Source organism: Dromiciops gliroides, chromosome 3 (assembly GCF_019393635.1).
Source record: "Dromiciops gliroides isolate mDroGli1 chromosome 3, mDroGli1.pri, whole genome shotgun sequence".
NCBI classification, from domain to species: domain Eukaryota; kingdom Metazoa; phylum Chordata; class Mammalia; order Microbiotheria; family Microbiotheriidae; genus Dromiciops; species Dromiciops gliroides.
The window spans coordinates 492,677,617-492,689,828 of NC_057863.1; the positions used below are offsets into that span (position 1 = coordinate 492,677,617).

A 12,212-nucleotide genomic window follows, 5' to 3' on the forward strand; every position below is an offset into this window, starting at 1 on the left:
ATCAATTCCCATTTCTTTTTACTTCGGATTTCCTGGAGACTTTTTTCACCCCGAAGTGAAGGGGCAGAAAATTTTGGTATATCACTGAATGTATTCGGTTTAAAAAAAGGGAAAAAAAAGGAAATCATCTGTTGACCCTCAACAATTACTTCCTTACGTATTCGTCTTCCGGATGCCGCCGTTGTGTGCGCTGGCACAGAACGTCAGGGACGCCGCGGATTGGCCAATGAAGAAGAGGCTCCGTGGTTGTGGTTGGCTGGCGGGAAAGGGTCCTTACGCAGTGATTGGTCGATGTGGAAGGGACCGAGCGCGCGCGCGGAGCAAGGTTTAAAAGTAGACCAGAAGACGTCTGATCCTTCAGGACTATGGCGCTGAGGCCGAGCATCGAGAACTGCTTATGGCGCTGGTGTCCCTCCGATCTCAGTCTAGGTGAGAAAACAGAGAAAAAAAAAGCAGACCCCGGAGGCCTTAGGGAGGACTTGAGGAAGGAATGGAATCCAGCCACCCATTGGCCCCCTAGCCCTTGGCAGACAGGTCCCGCCCTCATCCCCTGCCTGGTCCTTGAGGGAGAGGTGGGAAATTAGAAGCTTCCATGGATCATTCCTGTGTGGGCATTCCCTCCACTCGTACCGATCGCTCTCCATTCACGTCTTCATTCTGTCCGCGCCCCCCTGCAAATCGTAGTTTTACCGAGTTTCTGCTGCAGCACTCGGTTTCTGTCTCTCTTTTGGCCTAGCCCATTCATGCCTTTGTGTGTGTGTGTGTGTGTGTGTGTGTGTGTGTGTGTGTGTGTGTGTGTGACATCTTCATGCTTTTTATTGCTCTCTGTCTTTTGGTAATATGTTGTTGCGGAGAGGCAGTTTCGGATGATAGCTCGAAGGCCGGGCTTGAAGTTAGAAAGACCAGAGTTAAAACTCTGTCTCTGACACATAACTAGCTGTGTGCCTGGGTAATTCGTTGCACCTTTTAGCAGTCGCTTATCAGCATCTGTCCTCTATGCTGATGAAATGACTGCTTTGAACCAATGATTTGCAGCCCTTTTATTTATTCCTTTTTTACTGTCCGAACAGTAGTTACTTCTCATTCACTTAGTTTTTGTCTGTCTCCTTTGTTACGAAGAGCTCTTTTGAATGATTGTGAATCTCAACTCAGAGTGAAAGCTATTGTTGTGGGTTTGGTTCCCCTCCCCCCTTTTTTTTTAAAAATAAGTTTTAATTGATGTTTTTCGTTCTCCATTACCATAAGTTTCTCCAGTATTCTTCCCCTCTCCCCGAGAGCTATCTCATGTAGCAACTAATATGTTTATTTATTCCATATTTATTTGTTTTTATTTATTTTCTTAAATATTTCCAAATTATTTGTAAAAAAAAATTAACAGTCTTTAGAAAAATTTTGAGTTCCAAATTCCTTCCCTCCCTACACCTTCCTTTGAGAAGGCAAGCAATTTGATATAGAATATACTTGTAAAGTTATGGAAAACACACAAATAGTACTTTTGTTTGTTTGTTTGTTTTTGGTGAAGCAATTGGGGTTAAGTGACTTGCCCAGGGTCAGGAAGCTAGTAAGTGCCAAGTGTCTGATGTTGAATTTGAACTCAGGTCCTCCTGACTCCTGGGCTGGTGCTCTATCCACTTCACCACATAGCTGCCCCAAAAATAGTATTTTTAAAGAAATAAAAGAAAAAGAAGAGGAAAAAAATCGGCATAACTGATCAATGCCATGTTTTTTATTTTAATGCAATTGACATTCCAGTTCTACTCAGGAAGAGGCTGGTGGTGGTAGGGAAAGAAGCCCTGGATTTGGAATTAGAAGGCCAGAGGTTGGATCTTCACTGCTATTTACTAAGTCAGTTGGTCAATAAATATTTATTGTTGTTAAGTTGTGACCAACTCTTTGTGACCCCATTTGTGGTTTTCTTGGCAAAGATATTGGAGTAATTTGCCATTTCGTTCTCCAACTCATTGTACAGATGAGGAAGCTGAGGCAAACAGGGTTAAGTGACTTGCCCAGGGTCACGCAGCTTGGAAATGCCTGAAGTTGCATTTGAACTCAGGTGTTCCTGACTCCAGGCCTGGCACTCTAGCCACTACAACACCTAGCTGCTACATGGGCAGCCACTCTTCCCCCAAATCCTTAGTGGAGCTTTAAGCTATTCCTTTGACTTCAGATCCACCACTCTTTCCTATATATTACACTCTATGTTGCTTCCTACACATTATCAGCTATCCATGAATCCGAATAAAACATTTCATCTCTCAACTCCAGGCATTTTCTCCCTCTGGCCCCACTAGGTGGAAATGGGAAGGGAAAGCATTCTGAGAGTTGGGACAGCCTGGATATTCACTCCAGGTTACGGAGTCTGATGGGGATGATGATCTAGCAATTGGGATTGAGAAGTACTTTGACAGGAGGAGAACAAAGAAAAAGCAGGGTTAGAAAAACTCAAGAGAGTGTCCAGGAGGAGAGAGGGAGTTAGTGTCAAATGCTGCAGAGAGGTCAAGAAGGATGAAGCTTGAGGTAAGGCCATCAGATTTAGCAATTATGAGATCATTGGTAACTTTGGAGAGAGCTGTTTTAGTGGAATGATGAGGTTGGAAGCCAGATTCCTGAGGGGCTGAGATATGAATGAGAGGAAAGGAAGTCCAGGCAACAAGTGTTGGTCATTCATTCTAGGCATTTGACTGAGAAAAGGAATAGAGATAATGGGTGATTTGTTGAGATGATTCTGGTGTCTAGTGAGAACTTTTTGAAGGATGGAAGAGACATGGTCTTGTCTGTAGACATCATGGAAGAAGCCAATACACAGAAATTGCTCTGTTTTGAATACCAACTTTGTTACTTACCAGCCTGTGACTGTGGGCAAGCTACTTTACTTCTCAGACACTAAATTTCCTCATCTATAATAGGTGGATAATGATTTTTCTACCTACCTCCCAGGATTGTAAGCATCAAAATGACATGTCAAGTATGTCAAGTCTTGGTCCATCAATATGAACTGTTGTTATTCTTATTAGGAATTCTGTTGATTAATTAGTGCTTGCTCAGCATTAATTGAATGCTTGCAGGTCCTAGCCCTACATTATGTCCTTTGCAGCAATGAAGTATTGCATTAACCTGACTTCTACCAAGGAACACGGGAGGTACCTTTTATGGTCCCTGTTACTCTACCTGATTGCTCATGCATTGCTGCTTCAGTTAAAGTAAACTATCAAGTTTTAAATAGAACTCTTAGTTTTGAAAATAGCTTTCTATTTGCTTTTGAATATAGCACAATATGATCTAGTATTCTGGTTGGCTCTTTCTAGACAGGAGGGAGAAAATAACTTTCTCACAACAATATAGCAGTTGACATTAAAATAATTATTTCCTTAATTTTTTATTTCAATGATATTTTCACATGATGTGTTTCCTTTATATGGGAGTCATGATAAAACCCATACCATGAAGGTAAGTAAAAGAACATGACTAATGCTTTAAAACATTTTTTTATTGAACATGGTCAGAGGATGTTAAAGACTAGAGAATGTTAATATTTTCTTTCTGCTGAGGATTTATTTACAATAATTTATTTACAATATTGTACCATCAGCATGGGTGGACACAGTGTGGGAACTGGATTTCATGGATACTGAACCTTTAGATCCCAACATTGAAGCACAGATCACAGAGGATGGACTATATGCGTTCACTGAACTCTATGAGAGCCTTTTGCCTTTTGCTACTCAAGAACATGGAACCACAGAGGTAAAAAATATGCTGATCATTTTTAGACTTGAAATAAAAATGACTGTTAGATTAACAATGGAACCCTCTGATGTCACATGAGCAGTACTGTAGAAACTGTATAAAGGACACGTAAACTCCACAAGTGCAGCCAGTGGGTCTACAGAAGACCATTCCCTGAGCTTTTTTTTTTTTTTTTGTACAGTACTCAGCTCTTCTAAGAACTCAAAGCAATAATAGTTTCTCAAAGTACAGCAGTAAAAGAAACAATGTGAAAAGAGCATAAGACTAAAAAGCTATAGATGATCATTTCTGCTAACTTGGGGCAGGCAATTTAACCTTTCTTGAACAGTTTTTTCAACTCTACAATGAAAAGACTGAATTAGATCAGGGCTTCTTAACCTTTTTTGTGTCACAGACCCCTTTGGCAGTTTGGGAAAGCTATGGACCCCCTCTCAAAATAATGTTTTTCTTTTTAAATGAATAAGATAAAATACATAGGATTGCAAAGGAAACCAATTATATTTAGATGTGGTTATCAAAATATTTTTTAAAAATATTCAAAGACCCCAAGTTAAGAATCCCTGGAGATTATTTTCTAACCTTGCATAAATCTCTTTAAAAAAAAAAATCTAAATCCAAATGGCAAAACATTTTTCCCTCCTTTGCTTTAAGAAAATCCAGCTCCTTAAACAGATGAATGATTATTTTCATTACTTACTTATGTACAGAGACTTAAAAAAATTATCAAGTTATTCAAGTGTTCCTAAATACTGTTTTAGATATCATTGATTATTTAAGGGAGTAGGTGAGATAAAAGAAGCAAAACAGAGAAACCTAGTGTTATGAACCGTTGCAAATTGCAGATGAATCAGAAATAAAGATTAGACGCCTTTAACATATTTGATTTATATATAGCTTTTCCCGAAATAAAGTTCCTAAGTAAAATCAATAACAAAAAAACCCAAACCTATGCCAATTCAGTTAACTGCTATTTACCTTACTTCTGTAAGGGAGCAAGAAGGTCTAGGTACAATTCTTCTGATCTCTTAGATTCCATTCAAGGTGTTCACCTTGATAACTTCCTGGCTACCTGGGTGACAGAATGGTAGAAATAATTACTTTGTGGGTGGTTTTTTTTTTCTTTTTACCCCTCTCTTCAACTGGTGTATTGAAATGGTTAGGATTTTCTGAATAACTAGGATAGGAAATAGACCTTATATAAGCACAGTAGTTTTAGTTATGTGCTGGTCATTTGCTGATAATAAAAGAGGGACTAGACTGGACAGTCCCTAGCTCTGTAAAGTAACAAATGTCCCAAAAGACATAATGATTGTTATAAAATGTAAAAAAAGTTCTACAACACTTGACTTTACTTTCTTTTTTTTTTTTAAAGAGTATTTGGACCATCTTTAAGGAGAAGAATATTTCTCACAATGCACTTGTGGCCCTTTTCTATCACTTTGTTGAAATAGTCCATAAGAAAAATGCTACCATGCAAAACCGAGAATATGGTCTGCATGCTGCTGGGCTTTACTTTTTATTGCTTGAAATCCCAGGTAAGTGAATGTGATATAATCAATCATATCAGCTACCACTTCGGTTTTATGCATTTTTTCTTACAACCCAAGTGTTCCTTGTTTTCTTAATTGCTCATTTGAAATAAAGAATTTCCTTCCTTCCCTCTTTTCATCCTTTCTTCCTTCACTCCCTCCCTTTCCTTCCTCTTATGTAGTCTCGAAATACAGGTGCCACTCACTGACCTAATCCTACTAATATTTAAAATGGGAGTTTTAACATGCTCTGTTTCCATCCTGGGCTACTTCACTCCTCCTTAGCTAACCACTGTCCTTTGCTCCTGGGAGCTCACTGTGGTGGTGGTGTTTAATCGTGTTTGATTCTTTCTGACCCCATTTGGGGTTTTCATGGCAAAGATACTGGAGTGGTTTGCCATTTCCTTCTCCAGCTCATTTTACATATGAGGCTCTGAAGAACTTTAGAATCGATTTTGTGACATGAGTGACTGTCACAGGACAATCAAGCATAGCATGCCCATATCAAAGAAGGTGCTGTGTTCTATGAGCAAAGCAGAATTGCAGTAGCTCAAAAGAAATGTGAGATGCACAAATATAGAGACCATCTCCACTCCAAATATTCATATGGACTATTTGTGACTGACCTGTGGTAGAGTCTGCCAGACTTGTATTGGTCTGATCAATCGTAGTCAGACCCCAACATAGTGATATAATGTTGATTGTCTTTGAGAATGAAGGACAGCAACCATCATCTTATAGAGAAGGAAACTGGAGACGAACAGGGTTAAGTGACTTGCCCACAGTCACACAGCTAATAAGTGTCTGAAGACAGATTTGAACTTGTGAAGGTGAGCCTTCCTGAATTCAGACCCAGTGCCAAGTAGCTGCCATATTGATGCTCAGTTTACTGAGGATAACTGATTTGGTTCACTGAAGCTCAGAACTCCTGAGCTGGACTGCAAGTATATATCATTATGCTTGGCAAAAATAAAGAATCTGAATCTATCTCTTTAAGTGGGAAAACAAAAGATCATTTGTTCAACAATTACTCAAGAAACTTTCATAAATGTAACACTGTGTTAGGTGTTGGAGGAGATAAAAAATTTAAAAGAGAAAGCTTGTGGCCCTGGAAAGCATAGAGTTTAGTAGGGAAATAAGATGAAAATAAAAATAATTATTTGATATTCATTAGTAAGTTGCAAAAGAAAGTGGGTGGGTTAGGGGAAATATGGTATAATGAAGAGAACTAAATTTATAGTTAGAAAATTTGGATTAAAATCATTCTTCTGACCTTCACTAGTTTTGTGACCATAAGCAAGTCACTTAATTTACATGGACCTAAGTTTTCTTATCTCTAAGAAATGGAAAAAATGCATATGTTGTCTTTCTCGGGGGATTATTGTCAGGATATCCCTTTGTAAATGTTAAATGAGAGTTCTATGTGAGGCTTAATGGGGAGAGTTTTAATCGAGGGGGGTCAGTGAAGTCTTCATAAGTTATGATTTAAAGGCAGGAATTCAACAGGCAAAGTCATTTCAGTCTAACAACAAGGCATGAAGGCAGGAAAGCTCAGGGGGTGCTTGGCAGGCAGAGATGGAATCTACTTTGGTTAGAGCTTAGTGTATAAGAAGGGATGAATAGTAAGAGACTAGTAGAGAAAGCAGGTGATAGAAGATTGTGAAAGGTCTTGAATATCAAGCGAGGTCTTGACTTTGTCTCAGTAGTCAGTAAGATAGGAAGAGTTTTGAGTGGAGGTTGGAAATGACTGATCAGGTTATTCTGGCAGCAGTTTCAATTGGAAAAGTAGAAGGAGTGGAGATGGAAAGAAGATACTGTTGCATTGTCCATGTTTATGGTGACAAGGCCACATACTTAGATAGTGGTGATGGAAATAAAGAGGATATATGTGAGGTGATGAACTTAACAAGATTTGATAATGTGGGGTTTTAAATTACCAACCTACAATAAAAGAGACTGAGACACAGCTCTAAGCCAATGGCACTTTATTAAAAGGTCCCTAGTCCCCTCTAATGAAATGGATGTCACATGATTTAAGGTGCCCCCTTCTTCCAAAGTCTTATTTTTATAAGGTGTGATACCAGATTTGATACTTGAACACTCTAGAGGGGCTATGAAAAATGTAGAATCCCATTGGTTGATAGACCTTGCTTCAAAGGTCAAAGAATGATACATCAGCCAGAAATAGTATATCATCAGGGGGTCTTGGATTAGGTGAAGCATGGGGCATCTCCAATGACTAATAGGTCCTAAGATAGTCATCTGCTCACATTGGACAAAGGGAGTGGTCTGAAGGTACAAAAAATAAGTTGGGGGACTTTCCATGTAATTGGGTCACCTTTACTACTCTGGGTTTGGTCACCATAACAAGGGAAAACAAGTTAGCCTCTAGTTAGCTTCCTATGATTAAGCAAGTGAACTTACAATCTGCAGTTCACAGCTCTAGGGCCTAATATACAGAACTTACAATCATTGCCCCAGTGGAATTATATCAAGCTGATTAATACTGATTGGAATAGAGTAGCAGTCCCAAGTGAATCATTTCTCACAGTAATTAGATATGAGAAGCGAAGGAGAAGGAAAAAATCACGGAGAACACCAAGGCTGTAGTAGTATGTGGTAGTACTCCTCTTCCTGAAGTGTGAAGTTGTGTATACTCATCTTCCTGAGTTCAAATCCAGTCTCAGATACTTAATAGCTGTGTGACCCTGGACAAGTCACTTGACCCTTTTTGCCTCCATTTCCTCATCTGTAAAATGAGTTGGAAAAGGAAATGACAAACTACTTCACTATAGTTGTCTAGAAAACCCCAAACGGGGTCAGAAAAAGTCAGACATGAATGAAAATGACTAAAACAACAACAATAACAACTGGGGAGGAGAGAAATTTGTAAGAGAGTATAGTCAAAAGTGCCAAATGACTTAGTAGAATCAAAGACAGATGAGAACTTGGGAAAAACAAAAAGTTCTTGTGTCTGTAGATAATTATGTAACTTATGACTTTAGAGTAGTTTCAGTGGAGTGTTGGGGTAGAACTCATTAGTGACTAGTTGGTTTACTGACTAACAGTCAGTAAACATTTGCTAATCACCTACTTTGTGTCAGACACTGCTAAGTACTGGAGATTCAAAAAAGTAGAAGACAGTTCTTGCCTTACAAGAGCTTACAATCTAATGGGTGAGATACCAAGCAAACAAATATGTACAAATAAGCAAAATATAGGACAAATAGAAAATACTAAAGAGAAGGGAGGCATTGGAATTAAGAGGGCCTGGGAAAGACTTCTTGTAGAAGATGGGATTCCCTGATGTAAAAGAAGCCAGTAGTTTGGAGTGTCTTGTTTATGGAACAGCCAGGTGTCATTAGATCAAAGAGTACATGGCTAGGAGTCAGGTGTAAGAAAACTGGAAAAGTATGGGGACTGGGTTATGGAGGATTTTGAATTCAAAACCATGGCTTTTGCATTCAATCCTGCAGGTAATAGGGAGTCCCAAGAGCTTATTGAGTAGAGGGTGACATTGTTAACCCTAGGCTAAGAAAATCACTGGTGGCTTAATCGAGGAGTAGGGGTAGACCGGAGGCAGACAGACCCACAAGCAGGCTATTGCAATAATCTAGGTGTATGTTCATGAGGGCCTACACTACAGTGGTGGCAGTGCCAGAGGAGAGAAGGGGTTATATTTGAGAGGTGCTGCAAAGGCTATAGAGAGTCAAAGAGAATGAAAAATGAAAAAGGCCATTGGATTTGTCTACTAAGAGATAATTGGTAACTTTGGAGAGAACAGTTTCATGCCCTTGGAAAAAAAGCACCATATTAAGATCCTCCAGAGGTTAAATAATAAATTAATCTAGAGCCTGAGTATTAACTCTCAGGATGGAAGGTTTTAGCTCTAGCGTCATTCTTTTTTTATTGTTTGGTATTTATGAAAAGATTCAGTGCAATGAAATATTGCATGTTGTATGCAAACTGCAAACCAAATGTGAAGGCTTTCTTCCTTGGTCTCTGATTTCTTTCTCAATTTATTCAAATTATTCAAAGGATGGAGATAGGAACTGAACCTAGGATTTCATTGATAGGTAATCAATGTGCATTATCACTGTAAGTCAGCATTTTCACTGTGAGTTATAGTCTGAGAGAGTTGGCCATGTACTCACAGAGAGTTTGAGTGCCTTGCTCAGATTCACACAAGTAGTATGGGTCATAGGCATAACTTGGAATCAGATTTTCTTGGTTCTGAGGCCAACTCTCTACTATGTACAGTTTTCTTGGTTATTTCAAACTAATTGAAAATATACTTTATCTGTTTTTAAATTAATTTGTAAGGTAATTGGACATATGTCAAGATTAATTAAATCCTTTTTGAACAGGTAGCATAGCTAATCAAGTGTTCCATCCAGTGATATTTGACAAATGTCTTCAGATTCTGAAAAAGAGCTGGCCTCAAGAATCTAACTTGAGTAGGAAAAGAAAAAAAGAACATCCCAAGAGTTCTCAAGCTAATTCAAGAAGAAGTAGAAAGAGAGGGAAACCACCCAGGAAAGAGGACTTTGAGGTAAGCAGAAGAAAATTTAAAAGATGTTAGTAATTGTAGGACTTTGAGATTTGTATTTTTTAGCTTAATGATCAGTTTCTTCATCATCATCATATAAAAATTTTAAAATTTCAGGTCAACTAGTAAGTGTACACTTACCTTGTTTGTACTGCTGTGTACATAGTGTAACTCCACCTCCTCCTCCCCCAAGAGAATGTGATCTCCTTGAGGATAGTGACTATTTTTGTCTTTATGTCTATTCGTACTGTCTAGCAGTTTTTCTCAAGTAAATGCTTAATAAATAACTTATCAGATTAGTGAACAAAAAAAATCCAAATGAACAAAACATAGTATGTGTTTTTTACAATTACTTTAAATAGAGGGTACTGATTTATGAATCAGAAGATTTTGACAAATAGTTTGTTGGGCACAGTTAACAAAAAATAAAACATTTTTTTAAACCCTAAAAACATAGGAACTCTTAATAAAGAAACACCTCAACTACTGTCCTTTCTTTACTGGATGTTTCTTGTTAGTCCATTGGGATAAAGTAGTTGACTTTAGGCAAAAAGTAATGAGCCTTTTGTTTCTTCTTCTAGATGGATGAAAACTTAGAAGAACAGGATGATGAGGATGATGAAATAAGCTTTTCTGTCCATGATCTTTGTCAAATTCGGGATGCTATTTTCTTTCTCCTGAAGAATTTTTTAAGATTTTTGCCCAAGTTCCCCCTGAAAGAAAAGCCACAGTGTGTGCAGAATTGCATACAGGTAATTGAAGGGACCAGGAGGCATAAGTATATCATCCTTCACTAATCTGGCTTTTTAACAAGTTGGCCAAGTAAACAGTCAGACATATTAAGCCTTTTCTTGGTGTCTGTTTTTTAGATCTTAGTTGGGTTAACCAGTTTTGAACCAGTTCTTCATGGATTTCAGCCTTTACAAGCCAGGTGAGCCTTTAAATCTCTGTACTTTAAAATGGTACTAGGTGGTAACTTTTTTGTCTGTGTTCTGGTTAGCATACTATTAATTACTTTAAACATAGTTTGTGGGAGTAGGAGGTGGGTCATTATGTTCATTATATAATCATATCTTCTAGCTAATGCTACTTCTTTTTTTGTTTAGAAACATTGACAAAGCAAAATATATACCAGAATTGGCCTATTATGGACTACGTTTGCTATGTGACTCAATTCATGGGGAAGGGGATAAGGTAAAAAAAAAAATCAGGATCTAATTTATTAACTGTTTAACTTAAAAGAAATAAAAAACTCCTTAGACCATTCAATTATATTTATCCATGTCAAGCTTATTCTATTCCACCTTCTCTTTCCATTGTGCTTTCTGTAATCCCTGTTTTGTTGCTAACAAACTGCCCTTCATATTAAAATTTTGCTTTATCCTTAGAAATTACTTGGTACCTACTTTTGTTAAGTTTTTCATGTACATATTGTTTTTCATTAATAGAATATAATCTCCTTGAGGGTAGAAACTGGGTTGTGGGGGTTTTTTTGGGGTTTTTTTTGGTTTTGTTTTTGTCTTTGTGTCTTTCATTTCCATTATACTTTGTGGTATACATTAGGTGCTTAATAAATGTTTGTTGAATTGAATTTTCAAAAGTATTTATTTAATTTAGAGATCTTTTAATCTAACATGTAATTTGTATATTGCAATTTTGAAAGGTACTTCATGATCTTTTTTTTGGTGCCAGTTTGATGGCATATCATTTTTAGATGTAGACCTCTATTTCAAATGGGATTACACAGGAGGAGCAGATGAGCTCCCAAATAACAAAGACATGCTTTTATAGAAATATTTGTTGACATATTACAAAGGAAAGAATAGGTAGTCATACAGTTCCCAAGGTTTCCATGACAATTTAGCACTTCTACTTGTACGTTTACAGTTGATCAGTAACAGAAATAATCATCAAGCTAACTTATTTTCCTTGCTGTGGAGCTATAAATAAACCTAGTATGTACAAATGCCAATTATTTAGGGTGTTCCCTGAATAATGCTTTGTGGAAAACATCTGGTATGGTTGTATCCTGGCTTATTTTTGCCAAGAAAATGTTGTTATAAGTGTTAGTGCTGCCCTGACTATTAAGGCATTGTAAGAAAACAAGATACTTATATAACATATGCTTTAAAATGTTCTGGTTGGCATCCAGTATCAGTATACCTAATGTGTGTTCTTCATTTGATGCTATTTACCATTGTGAGGGCCAAAATTTGATATATGGAGTGTTAATTGGGTGACTCTCCTAAATATTGGGGTCCCGGAAATATGAGGGACCTTTTAGGTTCCCCCTCCCCTCTGAACTGCCCTTTTTAGATATTTCTCCCAGGCAAATAAGAAAGGAGCCTTACAGCTTTAATTCACAGAAGGATCAGATTTTATTACTT

The 12,212-nt window shown here is 37.7% G+C and overlaps 1 protein-coding gene across 2 annotated transcripts in view; it reads left to right on the forward strand.

Moving 5' to 3' along the window:
• Positions 1–297: 297 nt before the first annotated feature.
• The window catches only part of NCAPD3 (non-SMC condensin II complex subunit D3), a 93,427-nt gene continuing 81,512 nt past the window's right edge, over positions 298–12,212 (forward strand). For both annotated transcript variants that reach the window (XM_043994980.1, XM_043994981.1), the window contains exons 1-7: positions 298–429; positions 3,590–3,744; positions 5,120–5,282; positions 9,644–9,828; positions 10,407–10,577; positions 10,695–10,756; positions 10,932–11,019. In XM_043994980.1, coding sequence (XP_043850915.1) covers positions 366–429; positions 3,590–3,744; positions 5,120–5,282; positions 9,644–9,828; positions 10,407–10,577; positions 10,695–10,756; positions 10,932–11,019 — 888 coding nt within the window. In that variant the 5' untranslated portion in view covers positions 298–365. The remainder of the gene's footprint in view (positions 430–3,589; positions 3,745–5,119; positions 5,283–9,643; positions 9,829–10,406; positions 10,578–10,694; positions 10,757–10,931; positions 11,020–12,212) is intronic.